Below are 21,877 nucleotides of genomic sequence, written 5' to 3'. Positions count from 1 at the left end.
GGCTGTTCAAGGACCAAAAAAAATAAAAAGGGCACCAGCTGTATGCCATGGGGCACTCCGCCCCCCTGGTTGTCACTGTAATAGGTAAAATAAAGCTCAGCTGGCACTACGTGCTTCAAAAGTATTTCTCTCTGCTGGGACTCAAAAGTGACCCCATCACAAATATGTACAAGTTAAAGTCTAGACTGATTTTTATGTCCCCTTGTTCCTCTAATGAAAGATCTATAAATATTCAATGTCAATGGAAATAAGGAGCCCCAAAATACATACACCTACATGACCTGTCCTAAATTTAGCTAACTACTCTTTGACAGGATGTAAGGTATTCCCCAGGGGGAAATTAGAAATTAACCTGGCCTATTTTTAAGATGGTGAAGTGATAGCAGCACGTGCTGTGGCCTCATGTTCAGTAAATCTAGTGCTAATAACCTAAATCATGTGGTGAGTCTATGACCTACTCCGGCAACTACTCCAGGTGAGCGAGGGCAGCTATTTCAGAGCTACATAGGGACAGAGCCTTTCCTTAATCTGAAATGGATGCCAGCTAAATTGGCTTTACCTGAATGCAGTTCAAATGGCTTGTTTATTTTCTTTGATCAAGGTATTCAGATAATTATGTTAAAGCTATTTAAACATTAAGCTAGTTAGATTTTGTTTTGAAACCGAGGCACGTTATCAACTGTGACCCAGTTTCTGAAGCTACACAACTTGACAAACAGGCTCTGGTTACTCTCTGCATCGATGGTTGTTTGAAAATAATTTTTGGTTTGTGCTCCTTTATTTTCTTTTAACTAATAATCCTCACCTCAAAGGCTGAATATACCAGAGCTGAAAGTAGGTCCACCTAAAAGTAACAGGTTAAGTATTTAAGAAAAAACAGATTTAAATAAACTAATTGATGCCGTAAGGGACTTGACAGGTTTAAGGCTAGTGCGTATTACTGTAGAGTGAAGAAATGTTTAGTAATTGAGGGATGTTTGGTGACAAAAGTCTTGAAACCATTCATTCTTGTAAAGCCGTCATCATTTTGTTTGGAATGTAGCAATTGAAGCGTACTGTTACTCTTTTTGAGAAAATGTCAATACAAGCTGAAATTCTCCCTAAAAAGACACAGTTGGATGTCTATGGAGTGTCATTTTGGAAAGGTAATTTTAGTATCCTTCAAATGAACTATACATACACTATGCTAAATAACACCTGAGTCTATTGAGCCTCTGATATAAACCATAAAGGGGAACTCAAATCTTGAAATTTAAAATATGAGTTGCATGAAAAGTTCCTAATCTCCAAAAATGTAGTACGGTGAATTTTCTTTCTCTAAAAAGTAACTCTTAAGACCCTCGTAAGACCTTTGGTCGTCATTTGATGTTTTAAGGGAACAAAACCATAAGTGCAGAGTCTGGATGGATAATTTGTAGTGAGAGCATAAATTACTTCCTCCCAAAATCTTTAAACTTGGGGCAAAACCACAAATAAAAAAGTCAGGGTGGAAGTAAGGATAATAACTAGAACTTAATTTATAGGCATCACAAGCATCGGTTGGTTCAAGGTCAGTGTCCTCACAACTGCATGGAAACGCCAGGAATGGCTATCAGTATTTATAATAATAAACTGCATGATAAACATATTATATTTAGTATTTCGGTTTCATAAAATTAGGTTAAGTTTTTGAAAACAAACACAGATTTCTTGATTAACAGTTCATCAACAGCATCCAATGCATTTATTTATAGGAGAATGCAACAAGTGGTCCAGTACAAGTCAGCAGTTTAATATAACAGTAACATACCAATGATCCTTTCAACAATCAGGTTTAAAAAGGACAAACTAAAAATATTGATCATCTGAAGATGATAAAAAAAGGACAATTATAAATAAGTTCGTTTGCTCCATTTACAAACAAAGAATACAATTCCAAAAACTTCATAAAAAAGAATCCTTCGGACTATTTACAAAAACTGTACAAAGAGGATGGAGAGGAGTCGTCCTGCTGCAAGGAAGAGAGAAAAAAAAATGTAAGATGATCCTGGACATTTTAGCATCCTTTAACTTTAAAATTGTGCCGACAGGGATCTTAGATATTTTGTATTTTTCAAAATGTGCATGTTTTCTGCAGAAAAGAAACCGAATGCCCTGTCCCTCAAATGTAGCAGATTTTTCAGTCTAAGATAAATACGTTTTTAACTTGTGTAAAAAGCTATAAATGTGTTTGTCAAATTGGAGACCAAGGCAAAATCAGTCCTCTTACCTATAAACGATTGAGCAGGTTGTTCTGAATATCCTCATACACCTGGTTGTAGATCTCCTCTTTGTGCCTCATGCCATCCAGGTACTCTGCAACACACAAAGTTGACCGGTTAATAAGATGTTTGTAAATCTATCACAAAAACTGTTTCTGTTGAATAAATAAAAATAATGGCAAACATTAAACATAAACTGATTTGAGAAATTTGCACTGACATAAACTAGATAAAGCATCAAAGCTGCAATATACCAATATTCAAACTGCATTCCTCCATCGCTCTCCTGTGCTTCAGGTACATCGGCCAAACGTGGCCATCGAACAGGCCGGGGGGGTCGGGGACAGTGTACTGTCTTGTACTGGAAATAATAAACACACTGTTAGAGAGGGTGCACCTGCCATGGAACCAACTAAAAATCAATTAGTAGCATTTCTCTGTGCTCTCACCTTCTCCTTCTCTTGCACTCCTCATAGGGAATCGAGATGTAATAGCTCTTGTGAAAAACATCCAAGAGAGGCCTAAAGGCGAGACACACAAAGTGATGAACAAGGTCAAATGTGTTGATATATGTACAAGAGTAAAGGAGCCGAGTCATGCAGCTGCTCACGCTGTCCCTTATCTGTATTTCTGCAGCACGCTCGACATTCACTTGTATCACAAAGTACCGAACAGCTTAAGAACATCTCAGAGAGCCTCTTTCTGCTGAAACCCTTATCTGCAAGACCCACCCAATTACATGCACCAATGGTAAGCATGAAAAGTCAGCATGTGACTCTTCAGAAGAAACACCACCCATCCGATGTTTCCAAAGAGACCCGTTTCCTTTTACAGAAATGTCTATTAAAAGGTGATCAAGTGTGATAACAGATTCTATTTATGGCCGGAATAAAAACACACAAAAAGAAAAATCTACCACAGGATATATTTTAAAAGTTGCAAATAGACACATATGCTTACTATACTTGTGAGAAACAACTTACTACCTATCTTAATAAAAGTTGTATATGTTAGTCAACATTTCAGACTGATATAGGCAAAAAACAACTAAAAATAAAAAAAATATTTACAGGTAGTTGTAGAGCAGGAAGCCCTCCACAATGAGGATGTGGGTCTGCTCGTCTGGGTTGGAAACGTCAGATGGAGAGGACAGCGTGACGCCATGGGAGCGGGCGAATTTCACTGGATTCTCAATCCATCCTTTCACTGTGTTGGTCATGGCCTCCATGTCCAAAGAAGTGATCACTGTAAAGCAAAAATTGATAGAAAGAAATATAATGGAAAGGATAGACAGTGAATTAGAATGGATACAAATTGAGAACGTGAAAAATGAAAATGTGTTTTGTATTTTGCTCCAAGATACTGGAGGATGTTGTCTGCTTAATGTTGATTTATGTGCATATTAAATGTGTGTGTGTCTAAAGTTGGAGGGTGTGGGTTTATGACAATAAAGGGTAAACAATGAGTCATTGGCAGTCTTCAGTGAAGTCTTACCATCCCATTGTTTAAAGCCGTCCTCCCCGACTTCTATCTGATCAGGTTTCTGAAATAACAGTCACCAATAAAATATTGCTGCAACCTCACAGCTCTGAACACTTGCAGATCCCACTCACATGCCAGAGTAACACTGCCACATACAAGTGCACATACAGACAAAGGGAAATATAAATAGCAAAGGGCATGCACTTAAAGGAAAAGCAATCTACCAAAGTACAGAGCTTTAGGGGAATAATAGGAAATTCTGTGTTAGAGATGTGTTAGAAAGGTATCACGGTACATACAGCAAATAAATAAGAAAATAAAGAGAATACAAGAGAAGAAAATAATTACTGAAGCAGTAAGAGACAATTAGCTACAGAATATATGCTGCATAGACATTAAAGCAATTCACATATAAAATGTGGAGAAGAGAGCATGTGGGATGGGAGGTTAGTCTTTGTACCCACTTCTTTGCTTACAAGCAAGGCTCATGCAGTGCTCAAAAACGAGGAACCAACAATAACAAATACCTGGCTTAAGTGTTTAAACTCACCTTGAAAAAGTCATCTTGGTGCACAACACAGCAGTTGGGCAATGTCTTGATCAATTTATTTGTGAGGGTGGTTTTGCCACCATTTGTGACTCTGGAAACAGAAGGAAAAAGTGACAAACATTATAAATGTATTGCAAGCTACAGGTTTTGTTTCAAATAAAATATTTTTTGTCTGAAACATATCAGCCCCACAAGCTTTCCTCCTGAGTGAGGACATGTGGCACCCTTTGTTTACATGTTATAAGATCATTTGGATCACATGAAAAAAAGAAGAAAGAAAAAGTATTGTTTGCCTAAAACACAGCAAAATGTAATTTAAAAAGCTGTGTGTGGTGTGTGATTAAAAGTGCCACTCTGTAGTTGACAGAATATGTTGAATAGAGTACTTTACTCTGTTTTATGAAAAATAAATCAATAAATAGTCAATAGTCATTTCCTAATTTAAAAGTTTAAACAGAAATGATTACTAAATCATTAAACGTGTTTGGGTTTGGGACAATACTAAGGTTAAATCTCCCTCCACTTTTGACTCAGTCTGGCGGTGAACTTTCAAATGTCCCGCTCGATTCATGACAACAAACCAGCCACACCGGACGTGTCAATAAACCAGTTTAACAGTCCAGCAGTGACAACGAATTCTGGCTGGCATAAAACATGTGGTCTTAACTATGACTATCAACCAGATGCTAACATAGGTCCCAATTATAAAATACATATTTTATTTACCGTTGCCACCAGTATATTTTAAGATCCCTCGAACAAAATCATAACGCTTAACCAGATAATTTTACTCATGGGTCTAATATAAACTGCATAATCACATTCAACTATCAGTCAACTAAGACAGAATAACATTACAGTACGTAAGATAGGAAAATATGTAACACCACGTGTTAAATGTTGGCAAACAACATTTGTTTGGTAAAATAAAAACTTACCCGCCAATTCCTATAATGTATTTCATCTTTTCGCCGCTCTAGGATGAGTCCTGCTAAACGTCAGCTGATGAAACAGTCAAACGTAACTTATAGCAAAGCCGAAGATAAAAGTCCAATAAGTTTAACGCTTAAAAAAGTCGGAAAACGATGTTGTGATACGACCGCGTTTCTCTCTACTGCTTCATTCACAATGCGCGCGAGGCACTTCAATTTATATCCCACTGCTGTCGTATTACGTCAGCACACTCGCAAGCATGGGGCGTTCTCGTGGTCAGACGTGCTCGTGCTCTTTTCCACTCGTGCTACGGGCCTCCTCGCAGCAGCCAATTAATTTCCGCGGAGCACCTGTCACCAGCCAATCACAGCCCGCGAACTTTCCCATATTTACATATTTCCCAGCAGCTGCTGTTGTCTAGCACAGCGATGGATGACCAGCAGCTCGTACAATTCCATTCAGCAGTTAATCCACCTGATGACCCAGCGCACAGTGGAAAAGTACCAATGATGGTGTCCTATAGATACATTTTTACATCAGATTATTCTGTTCTGTAAAATTGGTTACCAGTAAATCAATACATTACAGGGTAATGCTATAAATGTAAATTAAAGCAAATTAGACAATTAGCTCCAGAAACTAAGCCGCAAAGACATTAAGGCAATTCACATGGAGAAGAGAACATGTGGGATGAGAGGTTACTCTTTGCACCCACTGCTTTGCTTACATGCAAACCTCATGTAGTACTCAAAAATGAGGAAGTAACAATAACACAAATACCTGGCTAAACTGGTTAAACTCACCTCAAAAAGTCATGTTGTTGCACAACACAGCAGTTGGGCAATGTCTTGATCAATTTATTTGTCAGGGAGGTTTTGCCACCATTTGTGACTCTGGAAACAGAAGGAAAAAGTGATAAAAAAAAGCACATTAAAAATGTATTGCAAGTTTTGCTTTCAATAAAATAATTTTGACCTGAAACATATCAGCCCTACAAGCTTTCCCCCTGAGTGAGGACATGTGGCACCAACTGTTTACATGTTTTAAGTTCATTTAGATCACATGAAAAAAAAGTTATTTGCCTAAAACACAATAAAATGTAATTTAAAAAGCTGTGTGTGGTGTGTGATTAAAAGTGCCACATCTGTAGTTGACAGAATATGTTGAATAAAGTACTTTACTCTGTTTTATGAAAAATAAATCAATAAATATGTAATTTCCTAATTTAAAAGTTTAAATAGAAATGATTACTGAACCATTAAACGGATTTGGGTTTGGGACAATACTAATGTTAAATCTCCCTCCACTTTTGACTCAGTCTCACGGTGAACTTTCAAATGTCCCGCTCGATTCTTATGTTAGCCATATTGTGGAGCAAATTTAAAATTACTTTACTGTATAGGTTACTTTTTTCTACAACAAAACGTTATATTTAATGAACTGATCCTATATTTTGAAAGAAAATATTAATGTAGTTAGTAATATTAACCATATTGTCAAATAAATGTTGAGTGTAAAAGTTTCCTCTTAAATGTATTGAAGTTGTAAAAATATAAAGTTTCATAAATGATAAGGTGGAAACTAAATTGTACTTAAATAGGCTATAGGTAATCAAGGGTATACAAGGTGTCGTATGCGATTTAGATAATACATATGTGATATATGATAGCTGGCTTTATCAGTGAATCTGACTTGACTGTTTGAATGAATGTCGTAACTTATTTATACCAACATCCAAGATAAACTTTCATGAGTGTGTCAGGAGTGTGAGAGCCAACGAGCAGGAGCCTAAATTTAGAAGGAAACAGTTTATCTTGGATGGATGTCATGGGTTCAGATCATCTGAGCCAGAGCAATATACAATATACCCAATGTTTAAAACTCATTCAGAACTGTAACAAGTGTAGGTTTTTTATTAAAGTTGTATTATAAAATGTTGAAATACTACCAACTTTCAACATATCATCTAATTCATTGCTTATTTCCCTAACAGTGTGATCTGCATGTCTATTTGTGTGTATGTGTTCATGTGCAATGTGAGTCCTGTCGGGGGTCAGGGGTCAACCATCAGAGTCTTTCTGTCAGTTTAAGTGTGTAAAAGGAGAAAGGTATGATTAGTGACTCATGTGAAGAACTTGTGGCTATGTGAACGTCACAGGACCTCCTTATCCAAGACAGATGTCTTTCTTAGTTCTGTTATGCCACCAAAATGCATAAATGAATTGCATTTTTACTAATTGGTCACAATACTGGGGATACTATAGTAAGAATAATAAGTATAGCAAATGGGCTTAGCATAATTGAAGTGAAATAACATGATCAAAAACACAAGCTACATGTTTTATTTTAGGCATTAGATTTTTTTGGTGGTCAGGAAACTGTAGGGTTGGTTAGAACAGGGAACAGGTGTGCAGATGGAAAAGGAGGGAAAGTCTGAGGACATCTAGTAGAGAGGAGGAGAATTACAGGGGACCTTAGGGGGTGACATGCTGTACAGACTTAAAGACTTGACATCTTGTGGTCTTAATAAATTAGTGGAAGTAAAAGCATTACCATTACTAGCTAAAAGTTGCTGCAGAAAACTAAATTGATACTAAGTAAATTTGCATACATATGTTGTTGGCCTCTTGGGTACAGCTGAAAAATTCTGTAAACACAACTATGACAAGCTAGTTAGCAAACAGACTCCTATTTACACATGGAGGCAAAAATAATTATGAGGCTCTGAATGTATCCACAATCATTAATTCAAATTAAAGACTCCAACACCAACTGGAATATGTGGCACTGTGATTTTAATAACCTTTTGTAAAACTGGGAACTGAATGTATTTCTCTCTCCCTGCATTTGTAAGTGCTCATTTGCAATGTCATAACCCAACCCTGACTGTGCAATTTCCAGGTTTTTCTATAAAATGTTCCGTTAAAGTCGGCCACCAACATTTCAACATCAAGAGTAAATCAGGAAGTTGTGCAGATACCTGTTACACAGAGGTATGTGAAGACCGATTATCTCCCCCGTTCAAGTGCACAGTTAGTATGAAAAACAAAACAACAGGTCATGTTTTTGGAGGAGAAGTTTATTCAGTTATTTTTACAAGGCTGAATGGATCTTATCAATCTAAAGAACCATGAATGATCGTCTTTCCCATTTGAATCTGAGCAAACATTTTACAGCAGACAAATGGAAGGCAAATCACTAATAATATAAACATTGTGCTTTTGTTGTCAAAATGACTTAGGTCATTTCTATGCAAACCTTGCTTATGTATTGGGCGTGATGATATTGTAAACCTGTAAACTAAAATAACTACATACTGAAAGGCTAGACATTTCTTCACATTTTCTGGATTTCTTTCAAACATTTTGTTCAAAAATAGGCACTCAGTACAGCCAACAAACCTCAGAGGAACATTCCCAAAGAACGACGAGCTGCGCTAACTGTTTCATCTGCAGGATAAATATTTGATGGAACTGCTCAGGTTTGGTTTAATGTTGTGAAAACAGGACTGAAAAGGGATGAAAAGCTTTTCTTTAATAACCCTGCATCCCAAGGTAAAAAAAATTCGAAGAAAATTTGAGTGAGGCGGCACTTTAGAAACAAACAGATCATGACTCCTACTTTCTGTACAGAGGAAGTACTGTATGAGCACGTAAACATCCTTTTCTAAAAGCTACACGACTGCATAACATCAGTCATCCTTCTAGACAAAAATACATTCTAAGAGATCACATCTACTCCTTAACATAAATCATTAATCACCTGAAATGCTAAAAACCATTCAATAGTGCAAAACAAGGCAGGCAGGAGATAAGGATATGCAGGTCTGTCTGTACTCCTCTGTCCTCCTGCTACAACAGATGGAAGACATCAGAGAAAATCAGTGTGGCCCCAGGTAATGTACAATCCATAATGCATTAGGATGTTTGATCAATGTTTAAACCTGTTTAAAGTCTTAGAATATGCTGGAATTATCCCAAATGTTCATTAGAAACAACAAGGGAACAAAAGATTTCACTTTGTTGAAGCACTAATGTCTGTATAAGCCATATTAATTTTTCATTCTAAGAGAAGAGAGAAATATTTTCCTTTCAGAGGCAGCTTTAAACAACTAGTGATCAGAACATTTCCAGCAGTCTGAGCTTACAACAAATGTCCACATGTGAAACAGATCTATAACAATGATAGAAATGTGCAATTTATAAAATTAATATGCCAAACATGAGCGCTGGTGTAGCTCAGTTTATCAAACAGGCGCCCCATATACAGGCTACAGTCCTCTACGCCCAGTCCTGATCTGTGATCAGTTGGTGCACTCTCTCATCCCCACATTTCCTGTCTCTCTCTTCAGCTGTCCTATCTGATAAAGAAAATCTAAATATGGGAAATGTTCTGTCTCGATTATGGCCACCTTGATAAAGATTTAATACAAGTATTATCTTATAACTGACATATTTGATGTTGTATACACAATGTAAGGTCTGAATTGTATTAAACATAAAGAATATTTATTTATTGCTGTATTAAATCTCTTCATGTGGCCGTAACTATAATTAAGAAGCACTGTTTGCATAAACAATTGACAAACATTTGACATGAGTCCAGGCCACAAAATGCATCTTTAGAGCACGAGACGACTGAGCTGAGGCACATCATAACACAAGGTACACGACAGATGCTAGTACATTTGGATGTTTTCAAAATGTCAGTCCAGCAACAGAGAGGGCTTGAAAAGGCAAAAATAAACATGAAGGCATCTGATGCATTTAAAAACCATCATTATTTACATCTTACACACATTACCTCCGCACATGAATAGAAGTGTGTGTTTGGTGGTCACACACTGACCCGAGCTTGGTTACTGTTGAATGAATAATGCTGCTCTCAAGTGTTAAGTCTTTCATGAAATATGTACACATCAGTATTGTCAGGATAAAACCTTACATCTGTAATCATCAGGTTTTGATGAGCTCAGAATGACACCCTAAATTTTGGATGCAAAACCCATCCTGTTTTTCCAATTAATTTGTTCACATAAAGTAGTGCTGTGACATTTAATCAAGTCAGGGTAAAGCCTGTTATGCCTTAAATTAAGTTACAACTTAAGGAGTCACATTTGGCGGTTACAGCGTGTTACCATCCAAAATCTTTCTCACCAGTTTGTGTGTCAATTTACAGAGTGAAGCGTCGGTCAGTGTCCTGGCCTGGCCTCATGATGATGTCATATTACAATAAGAGCAAAACAACAGGTCTGACCACACAGGAAGTTAATGAACCGATTATTTCAGCAACAGTTTCCGTGTGGAACACGTCTCATAACAGAGCGGCCTTTGTACATGTTGAAGTTGCTATATGAGACCTCTGGTGGAAAGGAAGGAGATGCAGCGTTCACCATCTTGGTTGGAAAATTACAACTCAATTCGTCGGCTGGATTCTGGTAAAACAAGGAAGCACATGTAGACCTGTTTTACATGAGTCAAAATAAAAGGCTCCAAATGTCTGTGTGAAAGGACTCAAACTGTTGGGGATGACGATAGTAGCGGGACCATAAAACTTTTCTCTAATCTTGTATCATGATCAAATTAAAACCCATCATTCAAAGAAAAATATATGTGCAACTTTGTCTTTGTCTGTCCTTTACAGGGATAAAACTAACTGGCACCAAACGTCATGCTAATTTTAAAGTGTTTAAAAGCTTCAGTGTTTTGGAATATCAGGAAGTGGCATCTCCAAGTTAATACACACTTGTTCAGGAAGTTTTGTGTCTGGCAGTTTTAAATCAATCACACATGCAATGAGCCTCTGAAGTCCATTAAATCTAATATGTGCTAAGTTTAAAACCTGTCTGATCTAAATTGAAGGTTTAACAAATTTGAGCAGATACAGACTCATAGTTTACCTTTTGTCCTGCTCACATCACTTCTATATATTTTATAATCGGTGTTTGAGACTAATGACCTTTAGAGAGACAAGACCGACAGCTCAACAGTTACAGAATACTACTGTACATATCCCTCAGCAGGCCTCAAACGCCTCATAAAGCATGAACGTCATTAACACTCCTAAAGGGTGCTGGTGGGACGACTTACTATGTAATGGGTGCTGTTAATTATATCATTTCTAAGTAAATCTCTGATAAAATTCATGAACAGCACAATGGCATTTTCATCAGATTTAGCTTATGTCATTAATATAGTAAAAATAAAATTTTGTTGCTAGAATCAGTCCAACAGTGAAGCCAACAGGACAGGCAAAACCAGGTAAGAAGAACAGGAAAAGAGTTTGGGAGGGAAGCTGCTCTAAAAAGCTGCAAACAGATTTTCTCCCTGACAATAAAAGACTGTTATCTGGATGAATGAGAATCTGAATGTCAATAAAAGTTTAAAAGACTACAGTTAAAGTACCAGCACCCCGTGCAGACGAATCAGTCTCTCTACAGTCACCCTGTCTGCACCACCAACAAGAGCTTTTTCTCCACAGGCTCATGAAATTGTGATGAATCTCTGCAATACACTTTTAAACTGTACACACTGTTGCAGACTTTGTTGTTTACTTACTGACATGATCTGTTGACAGCACATTTGCCTGCACATTGGGCTTTTATTCACCTAAAATCTGAAGTACGTGTTGGAGCATTTCTATTTGAGTAACAATTACTCAAGAACTGTGTACAATGGGATGAATATAAGTAGCTTAAAATGCATATAATGAATGTAATTTAATAAGCAAAGAGCTGTTTTTCTGTGTAATAAAGGACATGTACTAAAATTGAAGGCTCATTGTGGCTCCTATAAGAAATGCAAAAGTGGTTTATATTACCTTCACCTGCGACGTTGGTCCTTCTCATAATCCTTGGTCCACAATCACAGATTTCGGCCTGAAAATTAAATTTAAAAAATGAAATGAGAACTCTTGAAAAGTTGGAAGAAATGTTTCGATGTGTGGAATAAAAATAATGAATGTCAAAACTAGTTTATTACAAAAATAAAACCCAGGGTGGACGTGTACCTCTCTGACTTTTTAATTGGCTCCTGTGGGACCGACTGCTGCTGCTGCTCCTGCTGTCTGCACTCCTGCTCCATCCTACACACACACACCGCAGCGGCACACACATATAGATAGTAAATGTGGGCATCTAATGGAAGTATTCAGGAGACAATTAATTAAGGTTTTGTGCTTAAGAAATTAATATGTGTGTTTTACCTTTCCTTCCGTGCTTTAATCCTCTCCTCGTCAAATCTGAAAGCAAGTCACACTGTTATATCTTTCCGTCATCTAAGTTCTTTTAAAGAACTAAAGTACTCATCTTGTTCACTTTTCCTTAAATACAATCAATGTTAGACATTTTCTCTGCTACATTTACATGAATCATCCTGGCTCTATCTAGTGGTCAGAGGTACTTACTGCACCACACACTCGGGAACATGGACGTGCTCCATGGGGACGATCTCTGCCAGTTCATCCAGGCTGTGCACGTACTGGATCTTGTTCATGAACTTCACACTGGGGCAGAGGACAGGGCAACAACAACAACACAACCACTGTAACAGTCTGTGCGTCACAGATGTCACAGTGATATATCCGATATTATACTTAACTTTAATGATACTGTACTATAGGCTAGAATTATACACTGAGCTCAAAGTATACGTAATACATTATAAACAATAAAAAGCTGATCAAGAATCAGTCAATGCATGCAATCATATTTAGGGAAAAAAACGTCAAAGGTGTCATAACCAAAATTAAAAAGCCTTTTTCTTCATGCAACAAGAATAAAAGACACAGAATGACCTTGTCTTCATCTCTTCGCTGTAACTGTTAGCACAAAAGCATTTTAACATATGCAAAAAATGTTGTTGATTTTAAACAGAATTGTTTCCTCTGCCAAGGAGGTCGTGCTTGGGTGCTGTTTGTTTGTCTGTTTTTTAGCAGAATAAATGAAAAACTACTGGTTTTTATCAAACTTGGTCGAAGGATGCAGAGGTGGAAAGTAACTAATTACATCTACTCATGTTTCTGTAATTGAGTAGTTTTTTTGTGTACTTAAAGTTTTTAAAATCTGTAATTTACTTTTACTTAAGTAGTATTTTACCTCACTACATTCTAAATCACATCCGTTACTGAGTAAAAAAAATGTTGGCCTGAATAAAAAAGGAAAAGGAAAACATTACGCCCCATAAACAACTGCAGTGAACGATGGGCAGGAGAACAGACTGGCACTAAATCACAAGGAAGATGGAGACGGACAAGTCAGACAACAGTGGTGCAGAGCCAGCTGAAGGCAAAACGTTGAGTTCATTTGGGGAAAGTCACTTGTGACCTTGACCCGTTTTGATGAACAGATTTGCATTATGTTGTTGGTGTTTGTTTGTGAAGAAAAGAAGAAGGGGCAGAATCCACAATTTCTGCCACCTTCACTGGTTGTATTGTTTGATAATGTTTTATGAGATGGTCTGAACTAAAATGACACTTTATACCTCCCTAAGGGTTTTAAGGGTTTTATTTTGTTATTGCACTTTAATTTGTAAAGATTTTTCTTTAATTTAAAACAACTGAGATTTATACCCCCTTGTCCTTTTTGCACTACACAGGAGAAACTCCGCTCCCGTTGTTAAAAAAAGTATCTAAGTAACTTTTACTTTAAGTAAATTTTAAACAAGTTACTTTTACTTTTACTTGGCAATTTTACTTGTACCTAAGTAAAAATTCATCAAAGTAAAAGTACTTTTACTTGTGTAGAAAATTATAGTACTCTTTCCACCTCTGGAAGGATGTAGCGTAGGCTAAAGATGAATTGTTATACATTTTTTGGAGCAGATTCAGAATTATCTCACAAGCATCAATAGGCCTTTTTCACAGCAGACATTTTTACTTCCAACAGGAGGAAAAGCGCAGGTGTTTATAGTAGCTTTAACGATGGCTGTATTCCATTTAGCTGCTTCAATTTCATTTCAATTTTAATTTCTCAGACACCTGAGTAGAACAGAACCATTGTTAAAGTTATTATTAACACCTGTGCGTTTTCTCCTGTCGGATGTAAAAATATGCGCTGTGAAATAAGCCCATAAATACAGCATGACAGATACGACAATTATGTCCCTACATGTGTAAGTATTGAGTTATCATTCTGTTTGGTTGATCTATTTTTTTTCTTCTATTTTGAGTTCTTCAGTCTGAAAAACTGTTAAACAACATACACAACAACACATATTTGTACATACAGTATGTGTATGTAGACAAATTAATGATGAGTATATGAAATATTTTCAGTATTACCTGATAAAGGGCCTCGATATAGCCAGGACAGTGCGTATAAACCAGGTGGGATGAGCGATGACCAAAGACTTCAGGTTCTTCCTTAACCTGCCATCAAACACAAACATCAGTCCATCCACAGTTAGGTTTGTGTTCAAACGTTTCAAGGTTCATGCTAAAATGAAAATATAGTTGCAGAGAAAAACATGAAACTAAGAATCTGAAAGATGTTTTACTTTCGTGTCCCGCTGTAAACAAGGCCTGTGAGTTTCCTACTGACTGACAGCAGCTGACATTACACTACCTTTGTGTCTGTCATTCATGTCTTTATGTTGAAAATAAACAGTTCTCCACAGTTAAAAATGAGTAAGAAGTAGTTATATGTTTTTCCGTAGTTTCCCACCTTCTGTCAATCATCTGGTAACATTTCTTGAGCCAGCTGATCCCGGGCATCTTATTCCGAGGAGTGGCTCCGTTCATGTAGATGATCAGGTAATCTTCAGCCACAAGCATCTCCAGACTGCTCACCACGTACCTGTATGAGAGGGTACAGGGTCATACACGTTTGATAAGACAACACATAAAAAGAACATGATCCAGACATGCAGACTTTTGATAATGCGCTGGTGGCATAACTTGTTAAGTAATCCATTCATGTGCAGCATTAAGTCATGTCCTTTCTAACTAAAACTCACAGGAAGAGGTTTTCCATGATGTAGTGGTAATCTGGACAGCTGCTGTCAGGCAGGTAACAGGCAGAGAAAACAATGATGGCATTGAGACCCTCGCCATAATAACCTGGTGGTAGAGAGTTTCAGTTAACAGTATAATGCTTTAGACCATGTACAGCAACAACAGTCAGGTACTTATATTACTTAAAGTACCACAATACTCCTTGTACATGAATTATTAGTTGTTTTAAGTCGGATAAATAAGTAATTAGGTTGATATCTGCCCCTTCACTGACCTCCGTGTGTGATGACCCTCATGTACGGTCTGATGACCTGCATGTCGATACGATGCTCCTGCTCTCCGATGATCACCGTCCTCCACAGACGTCCGGTGTTAGCATTCCCCTCCTCGTCAACTCCTCCAGATCGGTCAGCAGGGCCGGCTTTGGCTGAGGCGACCGGAGTGTCATCTAGACAGACAGAGAGGCAAATTAGGCTCCTACAGTACCGTGCAAAAGTTTTAGGCAGGTGTGAAAAAATGTTATAAACTAAGAATGCTTTCAAAAATATAAATAATAATAGTGTTAATAGTTTATTTTCATCAATTAACAAAATGCAGTGAATTAACAGAAGAGCCACCCTTTGCCTTCAAAACAGCATCAATTCTTCTAGGTACACTTGCACACAGTTTTTGAAGGAACTCGGCTGGTAGGTTTTCCAAACATCTTGGAGAACTAACCACAGATCTTCTGTGGATGTAGGCTTCCTCAAATCTTTCTGTCTCTTCATGTAATCCCAGACAGACTCGATGATGTTGAGATCAGGGCTCTGTTGGGGCCATACTATCACTTCCAGGACTTCTTGTTCTTCTTTACGCTGAAGATAGTTCTGAATGACATTGGCTGTATGTTTGGGGTTGTTGTCCTGCTGCAGAATAAATTTGGGGCCAATCATACGCCTCCCTGAGGGTATTGCATGATGGATAAGTATCTGCCTGTATTTCTCAGCATTGAGGACACCATTAATTCTGACCAAATCTCCAAGTCCATTTGCAGCAATGCAGCCCCAAACTTGCAAGGAGTAGCACGCTGCAGACTGTTGGCTCCAAGTATTTTGTCTGTGTGTAAGCTCCCCTTAAGTGTGGTTTAGTTTAGTTTTGGGTTCAACAATTGAGTTATGATTACTTTAAGTTTTAGTAAGACTTCTGTTACTCTTTTTTTATTACTGTCTAAGGATTAAGATTAACATTTGATTAGGATTAGGATTTGTTTAGGTTTCTGGTGAACTTCAAATTGGTCTTAAATTTAAGCGTTAATGTTATAGTTATGGAGATACATTATAAACAACTTACCTTCCCACTCCAGTTCGTTGCCATTGTTGATGAACTCCAGCGAGTCCGTCTCATCGGGCGTGTCCATGTCATCAACATTAATGTCCAAGTCGTCGGGCGTATCCAGGAAGTCATCTGACAGCAAAGAGCCCTCACTCTGGTCCAGTGAAAGGTTCATCTCCGGGGCGATCAGCGTGCGTCGTTTCCGGTGGGATGATGACACACCGCTGCTGCCTCCTCCTCCGGGTGGGCTCACATTCAGGGTGTCAGGGGGGGCTACAGAAGGAGATCAGGAAAGCAGGGATATTATGGTATTAACATTATTTATCAGTAATTTACCCTTCACTCCACAGTTTTACTTACAGGTTCTGTCGTCTGTGAGACCACAGGAGGGGTCCATGTCTCCGTACTCTGGTAGTGGTCTGTAGGTAAACATACACAGGTAACCAACTAGTATTAGTATATGCATATTGAGTATAATATATAACATAGATGAAGCTACATATAAAGTATAGTTGAAATCTGAAGACAAGTAAGCTTAAATTTAGGCAAATGAAATGTATTTCATGTTTTTTTAGTAGTTTATTTTGTTCTGTATTAACAATTAGCAATACCCCCCTCCCCACAACACCCCCACCCCCACACAAACATAGGTGTAGGCTGAAACTTAAATCAAATTCTCACAGTTTAGACACTTTAAAGATACCATTGATATAAACAGTGTGGGTCCTAGCAGTGAACCTTGTGGAACCCCAAAAGTAACCTTCAATAATTCAGATAAATGCTCTATAATGATGGCCTAACGATAAATTGTAACAATGTGATGAGGATGTTGTTCAATGGACCAGGTAGAGCGGGGGTGTTGCCACTGATCTGGCTAAGCACTAAAAAGAGGAGCAGAGGAGGAGGATGGAGATGGTAATTAACTTCTCTCTGGGGAGAGGTGAAGAATACAGGGCTGCCAGGCAGGGCGTGAGGGGAGGAGAAATAGAGGAGGAAAGAGGGGGGATAGGAAAGATGGAGAGGAGTGGTGCAGCTCTATTAACACGCTGCTCAATGTTATTTACTGCACACCCTCTTTACACATAAGGAGGTTGCTCTTCATATGTTTGTGTGTGCCTCTGTCTGTGTTAACTTAAAAGTAAGTAAACCATCGCACATTAGATGCTTAGATGTGCACACGTAATGGTTAAAATTGCGAGAGCTGCAGAGCTACAGAGCAGTGTTTTTCAGGAGACAGTGTCTCAGCTGCATTGAAAGCCAACTCCCATCTAGAGGGGCACAGTGTGTGTGACAGTGTGTGTGTGCTCCTCCCGAGCCAACAACACTGGCTATAGCCCAGAGAAACAGGCACTGATGAACGGCTCGACCCTTTCCCCTGGGGACCCCTGCAGAGATTACTGGTGCAACGCCTTCTTTGTCAGAAATGAATCCCTTTTTTTATAAACATCACAGATTTATGGATTTATTCCTTCTTTTAACAAAAGCAAGATAATCTCCTTTGTTGTTGTAAAGGCTACATTGTCCTTCAGCTACTAACATCAATATCAGGATGAAGCGATGATGCTTACCTTCAGGCACAGGGCTGCTTTTGTCAGAGTCGATTCAAAGGAGCTTTTTAACCTCACACACCTTTGTATTTGATTTGCTAACTCATCCCCCGTCTTCTCAGCTCAGAGTCTAGAGCAGAGCATCTCTCTCAGGCTACCTTAATAATCCATATGCTGCGTCTCTGTCTGTCTTTAACCAAAACCTGCCACCATTTTCCTGCCGATGCTGTGTTGTTGATCGGCGACTGCTGTTGCGTCACATGACGTAGCCCGAGACCGTTTACAGACAGAGCTGCACCTGCTCCCTGGCTTCCTGCCTCCCAATCTGACAGAGGAGAAGGAGGGAGGAGGGAGGAGGAGGGAGTCGAGTGCTGAGTGTTATCACACCTCTTCCCTGCTCTTTTTCTGCCCATTAAGCTCTGCATCTCACCCCCTGGACATTAAAATTAAACACTTTCTAAACAGCAATCTTTATTGTGTATGAAGACTTCCTAGTCTCTCTATTTATCTTTCTATTACTTCTCCTTCAGTTGCAAATAATCGATCAGTTGTCTTATTTCAGAGCATCTCACTATGCTCAAATCTCCTTATATCAAAATGACAAAAACCTGCAGACAGACAGGACATTAAAAGCACCACTGATGCTTGTAAAGTAGAACAAAACAAGGCTTTCATTAAGAGTAACATTCATTAACAGCGTTAAATCTAACCTGACTTAACTGTACGGAGAGTAACATGATGCACATTAGGCGATTAATAGATTAATTAACTGCAGAATTCATCCTAAATAATGAGTGCATAAATGCAGTAAAATTATGCAGTAAAATGTGCTGCACATTCATCAATGCACAAACATATGCACTATAGCTGTAGGCAAACACACAGCTCTAAAAGATGCTATTGTGACATCTTTTTTGCGAAGCTGTCTCACGGAACTAAACATTAAGCTTAAACTAAGTTTAATGTGACAGTATAATAGATGACGACAAAAAAGTAAGAAGTTTTCTTTCACCTGGGGAAGTCTTCATCCTGCCACTCGTCTTTCACTTCCATGTTCTCCATTCGTAGAGTCGCCTCTGTGGTGCCCATCCCTCAGAGAGGAGAGCCGGGCGCCTGGAGGTGTGAAAACAAACCTTCATCAATGAGCATCAGGAAAACTGTCACATAAATGAAGCATACTAACTAGACAGTCCTCTCCGTGGCGACACTAAAGAAGCACATGTCAGCATTGTAGGAGGTGTTTATCCAAATAGGTTTTCATTACAGTTTGGGGGCTGCTGATCACATGCTTTTTATCCCCTTGCCCAGTGAAGCACATGTGAGGCGCATGTGACTGACCCAGACAGAGCTTTCTGAGCTTAGATTTCTTTCAAGTATAATATCATATTCATATTTTTTCCAGGGTGGAATTCAGGAGGCCAATGAGGAGGACAAACTAATCCTCCCTCACTGCTCCCTAATCCTACAGCTCTGATGTGAGTGCTGAGTGTTTGATCTCCACTCACACCGATGCTTTATGTAACCCATTATCCTATTATTAAAACACTCACTCACATTTGTTGGCACCAAAATGAGTGAAAACAGTTAATGCATACTGATTAATACCAACAATGTAGTGACTGCACAATGAATGGTGCCACTATAGGATGGATTTTCCACATGCATTATCAGAACACAAAAGGAAACATTAATAATAGAAGCTGGTGGCTGCTAAACTGCATGGTAGGAACACTGTGGATATTTAATTGGACCTAAAATCCTGTCCTCTTTGTAGTTCCCCAGTCAAGTGTAAAATCCACAATATGCGAGTGACGGAGGATTCCCAGCTCTGTGTGTGAGGTTATACTTAGAAACAGAGATGTTACATGCTTGTCTAGGTAATTAACAGAGTGTTAACAGTGACAAAAGTACTGAAATACACAACAAACCCAGCGTGATTCTGCCGTTCTTCTCTGCAGTGCAAAATGAGAATAAGAGTCAACATGGTTTCCTGTGTTACAATTACCAGAAGGAGTGGAGTGGTTTCTGTGGTTTTGGCAGCAACACTCGTGGCTGAGTATAAACAAGCAGACAGCCAAGCCTCACATAGAGGACATAATTCATTTTTATGACACATAAGCAACAAGAGAGTGCACCATGAAGCCAAGCCCACTAACACATCTCACTTGTTTGCAGGTCCCATCTAATCCAACATGACAACACCCTTAAAGAGACCAGCAGTGTGTTGCACTCAAGACAGATACATAATTCATCAGCACTTATAACGGACAATGAGGTTTCTTCTTTCTAAACCCATGTTTGACAGATAACTGGAATAATCTTGAATGTAACTATGACGGAAAATATTCCAGTAGCAATTGATCTCGCTGCAAAAAAGACCCCGTGCTAATATCAATCTATTCACTCCACTGGAAAATATGAATGTCTGTGTGTGTGCAAAGAATCACATCACGAATCTCCACCAACTGTGCAGCACCTCACCTTCACAGAGTAAAATGGCCCCACAGCCTTTCTAGGTCAACCCACATGCAGCGGCCAATAAAGAAACACAGTGTATTCATGTGTTAGTGGTCAATCTAACGTGCATGTTGTCGATAGGAGGTGTGTGCCTCGTGCAGGGAGAAGAATAGAAACATGTTACTGTACTCACATGAGCGGTGTGAGATCCCGCTTAAACCTTCTGCTGCTCTGTGTTTGTCTCCTTCCTCCTCCTCCTCCTCAGTCAAAGATGCAAAATACTCTTGTGGAGAAAGTCCTGATCTTCCACACAGACAGAGAAGCAGGGCTCAAGCTGAAATTTCTCCTCTCATTCACATGCAAACACACACACTCGTGCACAGACACAGTCATACAGTGTCCTCAATGTCAGCCGCTCGCCAGCAGCAGGTGTCTGAAGACAGGGGGCACCTCTGTGCTGCTGGACCCCCTCTCCTCTCCTCCGCCTCTGGCCACCTTTGTTGGGGAAAGACTGGCCGTGAAGAGCGAGCCGACAGCCTGCCTCTCAACTCCTACGTCTACACCACCGAGACACAAAATTCCTTTAATCAGACAGCATCTGCTCTGGCATCGTGATCTCTCTCTCTGTGTCTCCCCATTTTCTCTGCTTGTGGCTCCAAATGCATTCGGAGTCTTTTCCCACTCCCTAATATCAATTCAAACCTGTCTTTCAATGTCCTCTGTATCCAAATCTCTCTGAGGAGGCAGCTTTTTTTATATCCCTAAAGGAACTTGGGAAAATGAGCATGAGCCTCTGTGTCCCTTCACTCCATCAGATAATCCTGCTGTTGTTTCAGTGGTCCTCTATGTGTGCTGTTCCCTGGCAACAGCATCTCTCTCCATCCATAGCTTCACCCCTCCTTCTCTGCCTCCTCACCCCCAGTCTTTTCTACAGCCTACCCACTATACCCTAACTCTCACCACACACATAAATTATTCAGTCCCTTACCCACCCAATCATATCACCCCTGCTCAGTTTGTAGCTGCAAAGACTTACTCTGCATTTCCCATTACAGGCATAATTAGGTCCTGTTAGCAGTACTAATCCTTCAAGCCACAGTAGTAATTATATACGGGTTAATGCTTTTTATCTGACATTTTTATCCCTCTTAAGATTTACAGCATAATGTTCTCAGCTAGTCCTAATTTTGATTCCACTCCTAGGGTGATGTCTTAAAATTCAAGGTCGTTTTTAGCGTATTAGCTATTTGAATTAACATTTTGAGGTACTTTCATATAAAGATGACAGAGGACTTGTCTACTTTCTTGACTCACTGCTTGGTAGTTAGGTTTACTTCAGATTGTATCTTCATCATTTGTGCAAGCGTGACTATCACACGCGATAATCAGCAGAAACCGCAGGTGGA

At 39.0% G+C, this 21,877-nt stretch overlaps 2 protein-coding genes across 4 annotated transcripts; both read right to left on the bottom strand.

Annotated features, from left to right (window-relative positions):
- Positions 1-1,705: 1,705 nt before the first annotated feature.
- On the bottom strand, positions 1,706-5,403 carry mibp (muscle-specific beta 1 integrin binding protein). 2 transcript variants are annotated; one of them, XM_069680421.1, is made up of 8 exons: positions 5,211-5,403; positions 4,273-4,363; positions 3,735-3,783; positions 3,311-3,485; positions 2,690-2,761; positions 2,495-2,601; positions 2,249-2,334; positions 1,706-1,990 (listed from the first exon to the last, which is right to left on the bottom strand). In XM_069680421.1, the coding sequence occupies exons 1-7, from the start codon at positions 5,234-5,236 to the stop codon at positions 2,249-2,251; spliced, it is 606 nt and encodes a 201-aa protein (XP_069536522.1). In that variant the 5' UTR covers positions 5,237-5,403; the 3' UTR covers positions 1,706-1,990. The 2 variants fall into 2 exon arrangements, with proteins under 2 accessions (XP_069536522.1, XP_069536524.1); XM_069680423.1 differs by lacking the exons at positions 3,735-3,783; positions 5,211-5,403.
- A 2,860-nt stretch (positions 5,404-8,263) lies between these two features.
- Positions 8,264-21,376, bottom strand: atcaya (ATCAY kinesin light chain interacting caytaxin a). 2 transcript variants are annotated; one of them, XM_069680446.1, is made up of 13 exons: positions 20,665-21,376; positions 19,027-19,127; positions 16,828-16,886; positions 16,486-16,740; positions 15,431-15,604; positions 15,159-15,261; positions 14,867-14,998; positions 14,485-14,571; positions 12,610-12,708; positions 12,409-12,444; positions 12,214-12,288; positions 12,025-12,082; positions 8,264-10,639 (listed from the first exon to the last, which is right to left on the bottom strand). In XM_069680446.1, the coding sequence occupies exons 2-12, from the start codon at positions 19,101-19,103 to the stop codon at positions 12,049-12,051; spliced, it is 1,131 nt and encodes a 376-aa protein (XP_069536547.1). In that variant the 5' UTR covers positions 19,104-19,127; positions 20,665-21,376; the 3' UTR covers positions 8,264-10,639; positions 12,025-12,048. The 2 variants fall into 2 exon arrangements, with proteins under 2 accessions (XP_069536547.1, XP_069536548.1); XM_069680447.1 differs by lacking the exons at positions 19,027-19,127; positions 20,665-21,376 and adding an exon at positions 18,036-18,226.
- Positions 21,377-21,877: the final 501 nt, after the last annotated feature.

The sequence above is a fragment of the Semicossyphus pulcher genome, unplaced genomic scaffold, assembly GCF_022749685.1.
Source record: "Semicossyphus pulcher isolate SPU_LCO1_2020_fin unplaced genomic scaffold, fSemPul1.0.p SCAF_4, whole genome shotgun sequence".
NCBI classification, from domain to species: domain Eukaryota; kingdom Metazoa; phylum Chordata; class Actinopteri; order Labriformes; family Labridae; genus Semicossyphus; species Semicossyphus pulcher.
Note: the sequence above shows the minus strand (reverse complement) of the source record. Positions and strands in the feature narration are given on the sequence as shown.